At 42.2% G+C, this 18,149-nt stretch overlaps 1 protein-coding gene across 2 annotated transcripts in view; it reads right to left on the bottom strand.

Annotated features, from left to right (window-relative positions):
* Nucleotides 1-13,869, bottom strand: part of BICD2 (BICD cargo adaptor 2) — a 105,063-nt gene extending 91,194 nt beyond the window's left edge. For both annotated transcript variants that reach the window (XM_083351700.1, XM_083351699.1), the window contains exon 1: nt 13,318-13,869. In XM_083351700.1, the coding sequence (XP_083207826.1) occupies nt 13,318-13,557 (240 nt within the window). In that variant the 5' untranslated portion in view covers nt 13,558-13,869. The remainder of the gene's footprint in view (nt 1-13,317) is intronic.
* Nucleotides 13,870-18,149: the final 4,280 nt, after the last annotated feature.

The raw sequence follows: 18,149 nt of genomic DNA, 5'->3' as shown, positions 1-18,149 counted from the left end.
ACATCTTTCCAAATAATACTTTCCTGAACATCCATATTTCTTTCCCAGATGAAAAATAAATAGCAGGAAAAAATTAAGAGAGGGGAAGATGAAATAAAATAATGGCTCTTGTCATTTAGAGATTGATCTCAAATTCCTTTGTCATTGCTGACTACAATTCCCTCACACAGAAACAGTCTCCTTTTCTTCTTGATACCTATCCTTTCTTTGTCCTGACCAAGTAACAACACAATCTTAAATAAAGGATTATAGTGTATCATTATACTTGCCAACGGTTTGCCTATTTCTGATAGCTAAAATTCTTCCACTTAAAATGTTTTAAATACAGTATCTGGGAGATTTTTTAGGTACTTGGATAGATTAAAAAGAAAAAAAAACAAGTCTAATAGCCCAATCAATATTTTTTGTAAGTCCATTGGCTTCTAGGATGACAGAATTAAAGATGACAGCTACTTGGGGGGAAGCAAGGGAGAAGAGAAAGAATACCAGATACAATACTCTAGAGACAAGAGTACTGCAGCAATCATGCAATCAGTCTGGTAAAATTCTTGTAAATAGGTCAGCAACAATAAAGAAGCTATCTAAATCAGATAGCACCTCAAATATTGAGTCATGCTTCATGGTCCTTCCTAAAATGTGGAAGGACAGATATGGATAGACAAAAACAGACCCCAAGGAAAGAAATCAATAATACCATGTTTTCCCGAAAGTAAGGCCTACCCTGAAAATAAGCCCTAGCTTGATTTTTTTTTGGGGGGGGGAGTCTAATATAAGCCCTACTCCAAAAATAAGCCCTAATTTTGAGGTGAGGCATACACTTAAAAATCAAGCACCCCACACCCACTTACCTTGCAGCCAGGCCTCTCCTCGTTGGCCTACTTCTTTTGTGGTGTCTTCTACAGCCAGGCCTGCATTTCTCAGTCACAGAATCCATAGCTCAGTACTTAACTGCATAGGCCTTCCAGAAAGGCCTGACTGCAAAATTGCACGCCAGAATGCAGCTGCAGAATGAAGCTGCTCCTTCGGCCCCGAAGAAGCGGACCTGCTGGGTGGTCCTGTTGGTGCTGGAGGTAAGGCATCCCCCCCCCCAAAACAAGACCTGGTGCCTCTTTTGGAAGAAAAAAAAAAAGACCCGGTCTTATTTTCGGGGAAACACGGTAGTAAGAATGCTTCCTTTCCAGTCATATTTATAAAACCGCCTTTCTGCTAGTATCTTCCACTTCTTCTGAGCACAATTCTATCAACTGCATCAAAAGCAGAGTCAGGGGTCAGGTGCAAAAGGAGATGCTGACCAAAATATATAAAGAATATAATGCCATCAGTGTTGCAGAAAATTTGCTACATAAAATTTCAGAAAGAGCCCTATCCCCAGTGCAGAACAGAAAAGTATAGTAAATGTTACAAAAGAATTATTTTATCCTTTCAGGAAACACATCTGTCACTTCATTATCAGAAACCAAGATACAAAACTGCTATTCTGTGACAGGCATGTACTGAAAGATTTTGTTACAGATCTTCAGTAGACATAACATTTCACAACCTATCCAAACACAAGGCATGGCACAGAAGTTGATAATAAATCAGCTAGCTTTTAAGAGATCACACATTTGTCCATAGACACAAACTTATCATTTCCAAGTCCGTGCTAAAACACATTCTATGCATTCCAAATTTTTCATTTTCATGAATGACTGATTAGGATAAGGCAAAGGATTCTCGAAACTATGGAAGACAGCTTTGAAGCTATCTAAATCAGATACAACCTCAAATATTGAGTGATGCTTCATGGTCCTTCCTAAAATGTGAAAGGACAGACATGGATAGACTACAATAGACCCCAAAGAAAGCAATTAAGATAATAAAAGACCTAAAAGGAAAAATTCAGGACAAACATTAAAGATTCATAATGTGTTCAGCCTGGAGAAAAAAATACCGCAGGAAAACTTAATAGTTGTCTCCTAGTATCTTAAAGACTCTATAATTAAGAAGATGGGTTTACATCATTAGAGTTGTTTCAATCAGTTTAAATTACAAGGAAGTATTTTTGGTAGACATCAAAATACACTTCTGAATAGTAAGAGCTATTCAACAATAACACAGATTTCCTTGGAACTCTTATTTGCTAAAGATGTTTAAACACAGCCTGAATTGCCATCTCTCAGGAATTGTCAGGCAAAAAGAACCAGAATGGCACCCTAGGATGTACAGAGTTACTTCTTTATTGCTGCTAACCTATTTACAAGAATCTCACCAGACTGACTGCATTCTCTTGGGAAAAGCCAGATAAAGGCTTTTAGGGATTTTGGAGGAGGTCAAGTCCTCATTGCTTCCTGCCCACCAAGGACTCTAAGCTTGTCAGCCTCCTCCAACAAGAGAAATTCCACAACAGGAATGCTATAGTAGATTCCTACTTGGGCAAGGAATTGAACTAGATGATCTCCAATGGACCTTTGAACCCTTACAGGGAAGAAAATGGCATACTGTACTATGTAAGACACAGGGCACTTTGCACACATGGGAGGGATCCTTTAATTTTTTTTTCTAATGAAAAGACTAAAACTTCCTGAAATTGCAGCGAACTATAAAATGCCAACCAACTCTCAGATACCTTCAGAAGAATCATCTTTAGAAGTTCTCTACAAAAGTAATTATCTAAATCCTCCGATTTTCATTCATTGTATTCGGCACCAAATATGTTCTCACAAACCAGAGTCTGCAAAGAAAATGAGGCTGTCCAAAGGATAGAAAAGGAAATAAGACACAAGGATATTAGGGCACCATAACTGCAGTGACAGGAGATCTACACATGGTTCTACTAGTGGCTGAGATATTTATACTAGAATAATTTGATTGTTGTGTTGTTATTGTTGCACATTCAGCAAGATATATCAAATGCCCATTTCCTGCTGAGGGCACATTGGCAGAGCTGGATGTCATTCAATTATCACTGTTTCAGTCACTGTTATACCAGCATAAATGTAAAGCGCACATGGAATATTTGTCTATCTGCTTCAGCTAAGAACACTGACAAGGAACAACAGTGTTAAAGAAGACAAATCTGATAACCATGCAAGCTACAGCTATATTGTTATTAGAGGAAATAAATTACACATTTTCTCAAGATTGCCTAATAAGCCATTGAAAAGAATTGTGTTTCACAGATTCAGCTTCCACTACTAACTGAGAAAATAATCCCAAAATTAATGCAAAGAGAAAGCAGAAGGAAAACCAAGACAGAGCCATAAGTGTTGCTAATTTTAAAACCTACTAATCCAAAGATTACAAATATACCAGTAGAAAAATTGATAAGAACTATTGTTTTGCTTTTAACCTGCTTGCCTACGCTAGAGCAATACAGCATGCTTACAAAATGAAGACGCTGCTCTCCTTTGTGAATCCAGCCTCCCACCACTTCATGCTCTCCAGTCAGACTGGACTTCAATTCCAACTCTCCCCAGCCATGGGCAACCAGCTGAGGAAGCCTGCTCTAAACAGAACTGCTGAGATGTAGTAGCATATAATAGCTGGCTTCCTATACTTCTAATTAATTCCGTTGAAAGAAACCTTTCACTGACTGAAACAAGGAAAATCCTATTTAAGAAAATAGCATAAGGCTTCAGTACATCAGTCATTAAGGGAGACCTTGTGCCCGCGGGAGGCCACCGTTCCTCAGATAGTCGGGTGTGAGTCTCTCTTTTTGAGATGCGGCACTGGTGCGTAGTTGGGCTTGCTGCTGGTGTACCTTTCGCCTAGTCACGCAGCAGCAGCCCTGCCTGAGCTTCTCGATGTCCTCTCTGGGTTGGTGATTGAGTTCCCGAAACTTATAGTTTTGGGGGACTTCAATCTACCATCTCTGGGAGGATCATCTGAATTGGCTCGGGAGTTCATGGCTTCCATGATGGCCATGGACCTGACGCAAGTAATTTCGGGACCGACTCATGAGGGAGGCCACACCCTTGACCTAGTTTTCTTATCTGGACGGTGGTTAGATGATCTTGGTAGGGGCTCCCCAATTGTTATGCCCCTGTCATGGACCGATCATCATCTCCTGCGACTGGTCTTCCGTTTTGCTACCCCCCGCCGTGGGTGTGTGGAACCAATTAGATGGTACCGCCCCAGACGCTTAATGGATCCCGAGAGGTTCCAGGCAGCGCTGGGGTCCCCACCTGCCTCCCTCACTCACAGCTCGGCAGATGCCTTAGTGGAAGCCTGGGAAAGGGCAGCCACTGAGGCTCTTGACCAAGTTGTACCCTTGCGGCCCCTGACCCGGTGCAGATCCCGTTGAGCTCCATGGTTCTCCGCGGAGCTCCGGGAGATGAAGCGTCGGAGACGGGGCCTAGAGAGTGGTTGGAGATCCAGCCGATCCGAATCCGACCAATTGCGACTAAGAACCCATATTAGGTCTTATCTCGCTGTGATAAGGGTGGCGAGGTCTAATCACTTCACTACCCTTATCGCGTCCGCAGATAATCGCCCGGCCGCCCTGTTTAGGGTGACTCACTCCCTCCTTAATCAAGAGGTGAGGGAGGAACCCTTGCAGGGTCGTGCCGAGGAGTTTAACCAACATCTGTCGGACAAAATCGCTCGGATTCGGACCGGTCTGGACTCTGACTGGGCAGAGTCTGACGATCAGGACACAGGCGGTCTTGTCAATATTACCTGGGAGGAGTTTGATTCTGTGACTCCAGAGGAAGTGGACAGGATTATGGGGAGGCTGAGCTCCACCACATGTTTATTGGACCCGTGCCCTTCCTGGCTGGTTTATGCAGCCCGGGAGAGGACACGCAGCTGGTTCCAGGCAGTTATATCAGCTTCTTTGAGTGAGGGTAGTTTCCCCGCCGTCTTGAAGGAGGTGGTGGTGAGACCTCTCCTCAAGAAGCCTGCCTTGGACCCAGCTGTATTGAACAACTTTCGTCCGGTCTCCAACCTTCGCTTCCTTGCAAAGGTTGTTGAGAGTGTGGTGGCGCATCAGCTCCCTCTGGTCCTGGATGAAGCAGATTATCTAGACCCGTACCAATCGGGTTTCAGGCCCGGGTACAGCACGGAGACGGCATTGGTCGCGCTGGTGAATGATCTCTGGAGGGCTCGGGACAGGGGACATTCCTCTGTTCTAGTCCTATTAGACCTCTCAGCGGCTTTCGATACCATCGACCATGGTATCCTGCTGCGGCGTCTCAGGGGATTGGGAGTGGGAGGCACGGTCTTACAGTGGTTCTCTTCCTATCTACAGGGACGTTCGCAGTCGGTGTTGACAGGAGGGCAGAGGTCGACCGCGAGGTCTCTCGTTTGTGGAGTTCCTCAGGGGTCGGTCCTCTCGCCTCTCCTGTTCAACATCTATATGAAACCGCTGGGTGAGATCATTCGTGGCTTTGGAGTTGGGTATCATCAGTACGCTGATGATACCCAGCTTTTTCTTTCGACCCCAAACCACCCCAGTGATGCCCTCAACGTGATGTCCCGTTGCCTGGAGGCGGTTCGGGTCTGGATGGGGAGGAATAGACTTCAACTCAACCCCGACAAGACTGAGTGGCTTTGCATACCTTCATCCTGGGTCTATTCGGATATTCCATCTCTTTCTATGGGGGGTGAACTATTAACCCCCGTAGATAGGGCTCGCAACTTGGGAGTCCTCCTAGATTCACGGCTCACCTTGGAAGATCACATAGTGGCTGTGACTAGGGGAGCTTTCGCCCAGGTTCGCCTGGTGCGCCAGTTGCGGCCCTATCTAAGCCGGGATGATTTATGCACGGTCACTCACACGCTCATGACCTCTCGTCTAGACTACTGCAACGCTCTCTACATGGGGCTTCCCTTGAGGACCACCCAGAGGCTCCAACTGGTACAGAATGCAGCCGCGAGAGTTGTGTTGGGAGTCTCCCGATACTCCCATGTCACACCTCTGCTCCGTGAGCTGCATTGGTTACCAGTTGTCTTCCGGGTGAGATTCAAGGTACTAGTAATGGTGTTTAAAGCCCTACATGGCAGGGGTCCGGAGTACCTTAGGGAACACCTGCTGCCGGCATCAACTTCCCTCCACCCTGTGCGTTCCCACAGAGAGGGCCTCCTCAGGGTGCCACCGGTCAGAGAATGTAGATTGGTGGCCCCCAGGGGGAGATCTTTCTCTGTGGGCGCCCCGGAACTATGGAACCAGTTACCAGTTGAGCTCCGGACGGCGCCCGATCTTCGCTCCTTTCGCCGCGATCTAAAAACATACTTGTTCGAACAAGCCGGCCTGGCCTGAGGGGGGATTGGTGGGGGTTTTACTATCATTTTATTGGGGGTTTTATTATGTATTAACTGTTTTTTAATGGGCATGTATTTAATTACTTTTTAACTTTTGTAATTCTGTGTTTTATTCTTGCCCTGTACACCGCCCTGAGTCCTTCGGGAGAAGGGCGGTATAGAAATATTAATAAATTAAATTAAATTAAATTAAGAGAGCTGGAACAGGAAGGTGAGTAGCAAGCCACATCGTTTGCTTTACTCCTGCACTGGAGCACCTTTGATATGGGAATACAGTAATCACTTTCAGGAAGAGAGAATGATGACATTCCTCTTCAATTTGGGGTATGTTTCAAATGTGTATCTAGCCAGGTAATGTGGCCTTTGACTATGTCAGTCGGGAACTATGAAATTTATGCATCAAAAGTCTGTGGCCTTGGTGGCCCAATTTATCATTCATTTTCTGATCACCATGACTAAGTTCATTTGCTTCTCTCAACTTTGGCCTCTTTTTAAACTATATGCACCCAATCTTCTGGTGACCATGTTGCAAGTCAAATTGCAATTCTGTGAGGTTGCTTGGAATATGGTTCTCAGTCCAACTTAATATCTACTGTCTATGTTAGCAGCCACAGTTCCCCTTTTTATGCATTTTCTTCTCTGCCTTTTTTATTTATGGAGTTACTTATGGAGATACATTGCACCTACAGTATTTCACTGGGTTATAGGTTCTTGTGGTCAATGCTTACATCCAGAGATGCTCTGGTCGGGCTAGGGGCTAATTTTGACATGTCACTTTTTTCCAAACTCACTCCAATCTCTGATTGCCTTCGGTTTCAAATTTTAATTCTACTTGAATTTTATTAAATATAACCACGAGGCTATATTCTATGCTTTAAAGGATAATTGTATATGTTTTCCAATAGTAATTTCTATAATTTGTTAATTAATTCTGCTAACATGTAGAATTAAACTTTGTTATTCTTTTAAAATACTCTTGTGCTTCCCTTTTTTTTTCTTCTTCCAGTAAAAACCAGAATGACCAAGGTGGGAAGCATAAGTTTCTATTAACCACTTTGGTCCACATGTCTGGTTCATTTGAAACAAGTATCACTTTTCTTGTGGATGTACAATGCTAAGCATATCTATTATCACATCTAAAATTGATCATAGCCACAGCCATAGCGAGGTGTTGGATTAAGAGTAGAAACCCAGGAGCGTGGAATCCACCTTCAGCATGGAAGCTCACACTGGGCCAGTCAGTCTCTCTTAGTCCAGGCTATCACACATTTTGGATAGGCTAACATTAGCATGCCAGTTAGGCTTCATCTCGCCCAATTAAGGGACCCTGACTGGATGAGTCATGCCAATCTATGGTTATTTTTGTCTGTATTTATAATAAGGGAATATAAATATAATCCTGTGGAGAGCATAAAACCTTGACATAAATTTTGCTATAGTTTTTAACCAGTATAATATTTATAACATGACATGTTCATTTGTGTTTATGTATATCTTATTGGGTGCATTAATGTTCAACATGCATATGCAACATTTAACATGCAATATTTAATTCCTTAAATTTCTGGCTAAAATCATCTGATGAACAACTTGGAAAACTTACTTTAGATTACTTCATATAGAAGTCCATACATCCAAACTATATTATAGAATAGGATAAGGATAAAACAAATTGGAACTGTTGTTGTCTGTTTTTCATTGTAATGTTCTGAGCTATCAAGAAAAAGTTGTCAGTTATGACCAAGTTTGAAAAATTTGTTTTAATTCCCTCATTTCAACTTGTTAAAATAAGTTGAAATCGTCACTTCTTCAAGATTAGCTATGTCTGCTGAAGACACAAATTTGTTATTCTACAGTCCTGTTCCAATTTAAATTTCAATGTGGACAGATCCCACAAAAATATCCAATTCCATAGGTACCCATTTTCAATTCAATTCATTATTGTACATAAGAGGGCTCAACTCTTACTCTATAACTTCATGAACTACTGAATTATTCTCTGCTCTTTTATGTAACAGTACATGCCATGTGATGAAGAATCTAAACACCAATTCCAAGACAACTCAAACAATAGTACTGTAAATAAAACATTTTTACACACTACAATTCCAGTTGTAGAATATCAGCTTATAATGCTCACATTCTTCTAGTACAAACTGAAAATATAGCAAAGCTACAAGGCGCAGCTCACATGATTTCAAGATGTCTTTTACATTACCGTATAATCATACACTATATAAATAAAATCAGATGAACTACTTCTAACTAAACATGCACAGAGGAGGACTGAAAATGTTCCCAACAAGCTTACAAAACAAAGTGTTTTTTTTAAAAAAAGAGCTACCACATCATAAATCTAATTTTTTCTGCTGATTGCTCAACATACATCTGTTAAAGATTAGGCTAAGACTCCACAACTTCATAAACGTACCAGAACTATAATTTTCCATAGCCTTGCCTTTATCCAATCTTTTAATGAATATCAAGTTAAAATTCTACACAAACAGAATTTTGTTAGTTATACAAACTGAGAAAAAAAGTGCAGATTTTATTCAGGCTTTACCCCACCTAGAGATTTATAAGAGGACAACACAATAAAAGCTATCTTAAATCACGTCACAAACAAAAAAAACCAGGAATACACATGCACATTACACACAAGATTTAAAATGTTTATTTTTAAAAAGAATAGAAAAGCAAAATAACCGGCAATCTAAAATACAAGTTGACCCTACTATTATACAAATTGCTGGTGAACAACCATACCCTTCACAACTGTTGTCTTCAAGAAGCAAGCAAGGGGATCAGCCAAGCACACTTTACAAGAGAATTTTGTAACTGGGAAGTTGCCACTAAGATGCTTTGCCTATGAGTTGAATCTTCCCAGCTGATCTTAAAGAACAGGTAGATGGCATTGAGAGAAACACCATTTTAAGCAAAGAATGTATTCTAAGCTGCTTAGGGCTCTATAAACTAAATACCTTAAACTGGTTCTGGCAGCTCACAAGCAAACCATGTTACATGGTTCCTTTTAGTCACCTTACTTAAAGATCAAAAAGCTGACTCTTATACTACAGTGGTTGCAGCTTCTGTAGTCTTGAAGGTAACCCCATATAAAGAATGTAGCCAAGAGATTATTAGGAAGTGGATCCATTCAGTTGAAATCCTACTTGTCAACTAGCCAAAGCTTCTTGCTACCGGAATAACCGATGCTTCTGGTAACTAATTAGAATCCCAAACTACTGTACGCAGCTGTTATTTCAGAGGAAGTGCTCCTTATCCAACATAAGCCAGTTTCCTAAATCTCAGCCTTGAGAAACATTCATCCAAATATTGCACCAACTTTTAGGTAGTTCATTTCAATTTCTTGGTCTTCAGTCAATCATTACTTTCCGGAAAGTATCGGACAGTGTCAATATACTGATATCAGTCTTGCAGGTATGAATGAAACAATTTTATTGAGCTTCCAATACTCAACTTAATAAACTATTCTAGCAAGATGCTATGATCAGTAGTGTCAATGCTTGATGATAAATCCCAGAAAATCTAAAACACCTGAGATCTCAGTGGGGGCAAGTAAAGCTGATTCTATGCTATATTCAGGCATGACATCACAGTGAAATGAATCTAGGTAACTGATTTCTTCCAAACTTGCTTGTAACTGGATCATCCTCTCTAATACCTAATTTGAGGAAAAAACATTTAACATTGGAAAGTAATTGTCCAGAATCTCAGGGTCTAAGAAAGGGCTATTCAAAGTAGGCTGAACCGTCACCTTCTTTAAGGCAATGGGCATCTAAAGTTTTATTAACTAACTATTGTCTAGATCCAATTAATAAGACATTCCTTCCTAAACCCAACACTTTCAATGGACAAACATCTAGAAACCCAGCTAGGGAGATCACTGAAAAAACCAGGTAGTGGAGTTGCCCTCTTTCAAAGTCATATGTTCCTTTGTTACTCCCTTTGTAAGAATTTATTCTTGAATAACCTTTACCTTCCCCACCCTGAAGAGGCAAAGAGCATAACTTCCATTTATTGCTCCTCTTGTTTGATAAGAACCCAATTAATCCTCTCAGATTGCCTAGTTTGGTGTCTTTATTTGGTCTAGTCACCTTACTAATAGGTAAAGACTTAAACATCTTATCTATTTACTTGTAGTTTATGTTATTATGGCACTCTTTCTCTTGTATATTATTTTTATTCTTTGCTATTTGTTTCACATTTACATTTACTACTTGTATATATAGTGGGTGTTTTCTTGCTATTCTCTAGTCTTGTGGCTGTGATAAATGATTTGATCAGCTGGACCCTGTGACCTATGCTCAGTCATACGAGTAATGAGATTTGCACGACTTGCACTTTAGCAATTTACACTTTGGCTTCCTTGCTTAGAGCAGCTCAGGAAACCAAGGGCCCTTTCATAAATGGAGATGGGTGCCTTCAGCAATAGCAGCAGCAATATTTATTAATTCCCTGAGCCATCAGGATATTACAGCCTCAAAGAAATTATCAGCAATTATATCTTGAGGCCCCTCACCAAGCATTTAAGAATCTATCAGAGTTCGTTCTCTGAGGAAGGTCTCTCCGGTTTACCTCCTGGGCAGACATGCTCCCTCACACCCAGCTCAAATCTTACTACTGCATGTCTGCTTACACTGGTTTTTTTCCCCAATAACATATTTCAATTGTGACAGATGTTACAGGAAGGGGCCACAAGTTCTGGGAGGGATATTAAATCTTCACCCTCTCCACTGATGGTGATAATCCTACCTCCTTCTCTATGTCTCAGAAAGGGCACACATTTGCACTTCTGCTGACAGTGCAGATGTTAATGTTAAAACATGGTGGAGACATGTGGGGAAAGAAGAGAAAGCATTAGTGATACTGTACTGGCAACCATATGCCCTCCAGGAATTTTTCCCATGACTTCAAAACACTATTTCTGGATATACCAATGCACACATACATTTAATAAGGGCTAGAAAAAAACCTTTGCTTTAGTTAATGGTGCCCTGTTTAAAAACTGTTTAAAAGTGAGTAATATTAAATATATTCTAAAAAAAGAAATCATTATTAAACTGTGCCAGCACAGAGGCTTTTGTTATATAATTACATTAAATACTTTTACTATTCCCTTTTAAGTTGGGCCTATGCTAATGCCCCAGTTGCTGGCAAATTATTAGTTTCTCTGCAACAATAGAGGTACTATTACTCTTCACCTCCCTCCAATGTTCCCTCTAAGCATTTGTCATAATTACCATTTTTCAACCCATAACAAAGCTCTCATTTCTAATCCTTAATTCACCACAACTGATATACAAAGGAAGGAGCCAGCATTTTATGCAACCTGCTAGGTTACTACTCACTACCTTCTGCTACAGCTGTTTTCCTTCTCCTACCTACCTGGAGTCTGGACAAGGCAGAACAACACAAAGGAATTTTTATTCTTTTCCTTCATTTAACTATACTAATTTTTTATTCTTTTTTTCCCATTTAGTTTATACTGGTGTGGGGGAAAAACTAGCACTGATGATGTTACCTAGTTTGGGTACTGAAACGTCTGCAAGAAAACAAGCAAGCTCAGAGAGCACCAAGGACCCCTCAAACACTACATGCCAGGCCTCCAAAGTAAAAATTGATGCTCTAGAATAGAAAATCCATAATTAAATCAAATATATAGAAAATTACCTAATCAAAGAACAAGAAGTGTTCTGAAGGGTTATGAAAATTAGAAGAATTCAGGAAGACTGAAAAAGGATTTTTACCGTTCAACAAATAGTGAAACAAAAGGATATTTTTGCACATGCAAAAATGTGAATTTAAACCTTTCAGGTTTTAACAAAAATCAAATAATTTGGAAATAACCTTGCACAATGCTAAATATTCTAACTGTAAGTATTAAAGTCAAGGTTTGAACCATCAAGATATTAGGATTTCTAAAAGGTAAGTAATTTTCAGTTCAATGAGTTTTGTTCTTTCACTATCCAAGAAATCAACTCTGAACAGAGAACATTTCTCAAATGAACCCTCAAATTGTTCCAAAATTGAGGAAAAAAAATTGTGTGCATTTGAGGCAGAAAATACAGGCCAGAAAATCTACGTTTCCAAAATTGTCCACTGAAGAACATGTCAAACATCAAAACAGTCAGAATGCATAAAACCTCTGGCAATTTCAGAGAGCCAGATTGAGAAAGGAATCCTGTAGGGTTTTGTGTTCCTTAAATAGCAACGGAAATGCCAACAGGCCCGAGGACTCTACAGCCAGGGAAGGGAGAGAAGGACCTTTTGCTGGTGGGCAAGATGGTCACTGAAGCTCAAGCTTCAAGGATCCTTTAGCAGCCCATTTCCCAGTTCTGCAAGGAGATCCAGCAGAAGTCACGGGAAGGGGACATTAAGGGGAGGCTCAGCTGCCCCTTTAAGGGGACTACACGGCATGACGCCAGAGCAAAGGAGCTGGAGGAGGATCAAGAATCCAGCTCCTAGTGCAGGGGTCGGCAACCTCGGCTCTTTTATGACTCGTGGACTTCAACTCCCAGAATTCCTGAGCCAGCTATGCTGGCTCAGGAATTCTGGGAGTTGAAGTCCACGAGTCATAAAAGAGCCGAGGTTGCCGACCCCTGTCCTAGTGGCTCCTGTGACACTGCGGGGGGGGGATATGCCAGGGGTCTGCCGGATATACCAAAGGACAACGAAGCCAGCGGCTGCTTTCCGGTGAGGGCTATCTACGGGACATACTAAGCAGGGGGTAGGGTTTGCAAACCTCCCTGTGTATCCACCCCTCTACCCACCCGCTCAACTCATCTGTCCAGTCCCCCTCTTCACGGCTTCCCCTGCAAAAGGGTCAACTGCAAGAAATCCGTGCGTGAAACCAAAGTCTGATCGCCCAAGCTTGGCTGGCCAATTTCTCCCTGCCTCCCCCACCCCACCCCACCCCGCCCCGCTCCCCATCCAGCGGGCAATCGGCCTTCCTGCCTGCCGTCCCTCTTGCAGAAGGAGCCGCTTCTGCCGCCCCCGCGCTCCGCAGACCGAGCCCAGCCGCCGGCGCAGTCCCTGCCCGAGGGGCGCCCTCACCTCCTTCAGCTGCTCCATCTCGGTGCGGATGGTCTCGTACTCCAGCTCCAGCTCCTCGTATTGCTGCTTGAGCTGCTGCTTCTCCTCCAACACGACCAGCCCGTACTCCGCAGCCTGGATCTTCTCCCGGGTGGTTTCGCCCAGCTCCTGGAAGAGCCGCTTGATCTCGGCGCGCAGCCACTCGGGCTCCGACTCCATCACCAGCTTGGCGTATTCTTCTTCTTCCATGGCTAGAGACATCTTTGCAGCAGGCAGAGGCGGTCAGAGGGGGGTTTCCAGACCGGCAAAAGGAAGGAAATGCGGCAGGGAAAGCAAGCAGAAGGATGGACCGCGCAGCACCCTCCGCCCCTTCAGCCCCTTCAGAGCCCCGCCAGTCCCCCGGCCACCATGGTTCTCTCCTCTCCAGCGCCGCTTGCTCGGCCTGCCATTAACCGGGAAGGCTCCTCGGCTCCTCGATCGCCCGGCGCTTACACCATGATTCCTGCCCCCGTCTCTTACTGCGGCTGCGAAACTCCCTGGGAATGTAAACCGCAGTGAAATCATTCAAAAGGAACGGCCAACCGATTGCCCCGCGGCATTATAGGACTTGTAGTCTTGGCGCCTTGCAGTCGAGCCCAGCTGGAGCCTTGGAAGACTACGATTCCCATAATGCACAGGGAGGCAGCCCAGATGGATTGCAAGCTCCGGCCTCTTTAAGGAATTTTTTTGTACAGGAAGAATCAATCTGGCAGCCGGCGCTGTTGTTATTATCCTCAGCGCAAGTACGGTTCGTGTCAAAGCGCCTTCCGTTTGAATACTGACCCCTGGAGGCCATTCCTAGTAGAGTCCGCATATAGAGACGTGGGGACGAGGAATCGGGTTCTCTGCAGGAGGCATCATTTGTCCATTCTTGCACTGGTAGCTGGCACAGCTTGCGATAAGATTTACGCTAAAATTCTGCAGATGCTTAAATAGCTGCATGTTTGTTTGCAGGGAGAGGAGCTCTAAAAATCAATAAAGTCTTAGTTTATGTCTAATTGGAAAGAAGCTGTTAGTAGAACCAATATTAGGTTGGGTATGAACATTCAGATGCAACAAAATATGCTCGGGGCACTGAATTCTCCACTATGAAGTAAAGCACCAAGGTGACTGCAGCTGCCGATCTCCAAATGCTTCTGAAATTACCAATGGTTTTGCTTAGCCAAATCATTATTTACTGAATCCAATTTTCTAGGTTCACATGACATACTGAATCATAAAGTAACCACACTGGCTAGTTTCACACAACATACTAAGTATGAACAAGCCATATCAGCCATATGTCAGCCAGGCTGAAACAAACATTTGATGGTTTGGTGATGGTGCAGCCCTTGTGAAAAAATCAGCATCTGGCATTTTTAAGTTAGAATAAGGAAATACAACAGGAGTACGTCAAACTGTGCATAGCATGGAAAAAAATTAAGTAGTTTTTCTCTTATTTCATAAAAGCAGTAAAATCTAGAGACACTCAACCAAAGTAAACAGTGGGAGATGTCAAGACAAATGAAAGGAATGTCTTCCTTACCTAGTACAAAGTTCAGCAAAGAGTTTGCTTCAGAGAAGTTAGTAAATATGGCAGTTTTAAAGAAATGTAAATACTTTGCCAGAGATAATACTATAAATTTGACCTGTTGGTTGATTGCTTAAAGTAGGGTATCAACTGCATTTCTTATGGGGGTGGGGAAGGAAGACTAAGCGTAATATTGCATTGATGTCCGGCTTGTGGACCTCCCAGGAAATGTACATTTTCTCAGGGGTATTCTTAGGAAGGCACTGACTTTTGAATATTGCCTTATGTACATTTCCTAGTAAAACACTGTATATGGGAAAATCCCATTGGGAGGAAATTCTACTTAGGGTTAGGATTAGTTCTTCAGGAATTCATGGAGCAAAATGGACATTGCCAATGGATTCATAGGTCAGAGGAATGTTTAGGAGGGTGATGACCTTATGAGCCTGCCTTATCTATGTTTCCTGGTAAAATACATGGGAAAATCCCATTGGAGGGGGGAAAAAACCCTAGGATTAGCTCTCCATGAATTCAGAGAGCAAAATGGACATTGCCATTGGGTTCATAGTGCATCGGTATGCTGAGGAGGGTGATGATCTTTCGAGCCTGCCTTATTTTTGATTCTTGATAAAATATACGGGAAAATCCCATTGGGGGAAAAACCACTTAGTATTAGGATTAGGTCTCCATGAATTCAAGGAGCAAAATGGACATTGCCAATGGATTCATAACTTGGAGGAATGCTTAGGAGGGCGATGATCTCTCAAGTCTGCCTTTTCTATTTTTACTGATAAAATACATGGGAAAATCCCATTGGGGGAAGAGCCATTTAGGGTTAGGGTTAGATCTCCATGAATTTGGAGTGCAAAATGGACATCGCCAGTGGATTTGTACCTCAGTGGAATGCTTAGGGCAGGGGTCAGCAACCTGAAACAGTGAAAGAGCCACTCGGAACCAGTTCCCTCACACAAGGAAAAACTGGGAGCCGCAAAAAATGTGTGCGCATGCGCGTACATGCGCACATGCACAGAACAGGGTTTGACTGAAGAGTGGAGCCAAAGCGAGATATGCACCTACCCTGCATATTTGAATTGATTGGTTGAACTTTTTTAATCCCACTTTTTTTGGGGGGGCTACACATAGCAGAAGACTGGGAGCCGCAGGAGACAGCTGAAAGAGCCGCATGCGGCTCCAGAGCCGCGGGTTGCAGACCTGTGGCTTAGGGGAATGATGACTTTCTGAACCTGCTTTATCTCTGTTTCCTAATAAAATACATGGAAAAATCCCATTGGGGAAAAAATTGACTTAAGGTTGGGGTTAGGTTTCCGTGAATTTGGGGAGCAAATTGAACATTGTGAACAGATTCATAGGACATTGGTATATGTAGGAGCACGATGACCTTTCGAGTCTGCTTTATCTACATTTAAAATACGTCGAAAAATTCCATTGTAGGCAAAACCTACTTAAGGGTAGAATTGGGTCTCCATTTATTTGGAGAGCAAAATGGGTATTGCCATCAGATTCATGTTTAAGAGGACTCTGATTTTTTGAGACTGTCTTAGCTACCTTTCCTGATAAAATACATGGGACAATCTCATTGTGGGGAAATCCACTTAGGATTAGTGTTAGGTCTCCATAAATTTGTAAAGCAAAATAGACATTGCCAATTGATTTATAGGAGCGTGGTGAGTTTTCGAGCCTGCTTAAACATTTCCTGGTAAAATATAAGGTAAAATCCCATAAAATATAAGGTAAAATCCCACTGAGGAAAAATCCATTTAGGATTAGAGTTAGGTCTTCATGAATTCAGTAAGTAAAATGGACATTAACAATGGTTTCATAGGCCATCGGTATGCTTATTAGGGTGCTGACTTTTTGATCCTGCCTTTATCTTCATTTCTTTGTAAAATACATGGGACAATCCAATTAGGGGTCAAATCTACTGAAGGTTTAGCCTTTGGTCTTGATAAATTCTGAGGGCAAAATGGATATCGACATAAAGAGGCAGAATGTGGACCTGGAATCAGTCTTTTTATCTGATTCAACATAATCCTTCTTTTATACTCAGAAGTGGCAGGAAACTGAGATGATGGATGCCTACTAAATCAAAACAAGCACACTTAAAGGTTACGTCAGGGGACTTTTGTTGTCCTTGCCCCTGCCCAAGGCCTTTGGAAACTACTTTAATCTTATTTCTCTCAAACGTTTTGATCCAAACTGATTTAAATATTTGAAGCATTCCTTTTAATAATGTGGTCTGCAAGTTGTAGCTTCAGACCCAGGGGCTATTCTGGTTTACTAATTCCTGGATTTTCTTAGCCTATGATGAGATTTATTATGTGAATGTATAACACTCTCATTTTTTGTTATTAAACTCACCTGAAATGAAAATACAACAGAATAACAAAGCTGGAAGGAATCTTGGAGGTCTTCTAGTCCAACCCTCTGCTCAAGCAGGAAATCCTATACCATTTCAGAAAATGGTTGTTCAATGTCTTCTTAAAAACTTCCAGTGTTGGAGCATTCACCACTTCTGGAGGCAGGTTGTTCCACTGATTAATTGATCTAACTGTCAGAAAATTTCTCCTTAGTTCTAGGTTGCTTCTCTCTTTGGTTAGTTTCCATCCCTTGCTTCTTGTCCTGGCTTCAGGTGCTTTGGAGACGAGCTTGACTCTCTCTTCTTTGTGGGAACCCCTGAGATATTGGAACACTGCTATCATGTCACCCTTAGCCCTTCTTTTCATTAATTTAGACATAACCAATTCCAGAAACCATTCTTTATATGTTTTAGCCTCTAGTCCCCTAATTATCTTTATTGCTCTTCTCTGCACTCTTTCTAGAGCCTCAATATCTTTTTTACATCATGGCAACCAAAACTGGATGCAGTATTCTAAGTGTGGCCTTACCAAGGCATTGTAAAGTGGTATTAATACTTCATGTGATCTTGATTCTATCCCTCTGTTAGTGCTGCCTAGAACTGTGTTGGCTTTTTTGGCAGCTGCAGCACACTGCTGGCTCATATTTAACTGTTTGTCCACTAGGATTCCACAATCCCTCTCACGGTTACTACTATTGAGTAAGGCCCCACCTACTCCTGTGCATTTGATTTTTCATGCCTCAGTATAGAACCTTACTTTTTTCACCATTGAATTTCATTTTGTTAGATAGCATCCAATGTTCAAGTCTGTCAAGATCCTTCTGTATCTTAAGCCTATCTTCTGGAGTGTTGGCTATCCCTGCCAGCTTGGTGTCATTTGCAAATTTGATGAGTTCCCCATCTATCTCTTCATCCAAATCATTAATG

This window comes from Vipera ursinii (assembly GCF_947247035.1).
Source record: "Vipera ursinii genome assembly, chromosome: 2".
In the NCBI taxonomy this organism is placed as follows: domain Eukaryota; kingdom Metazoa; phylum Chordata; class Lepidosauria; order Squamata; family Viperidae; genus Vipera; species Vipera ursinii.
This window is presented reverse-complemented; position numbering and strand designations above follow the sequence as displayed.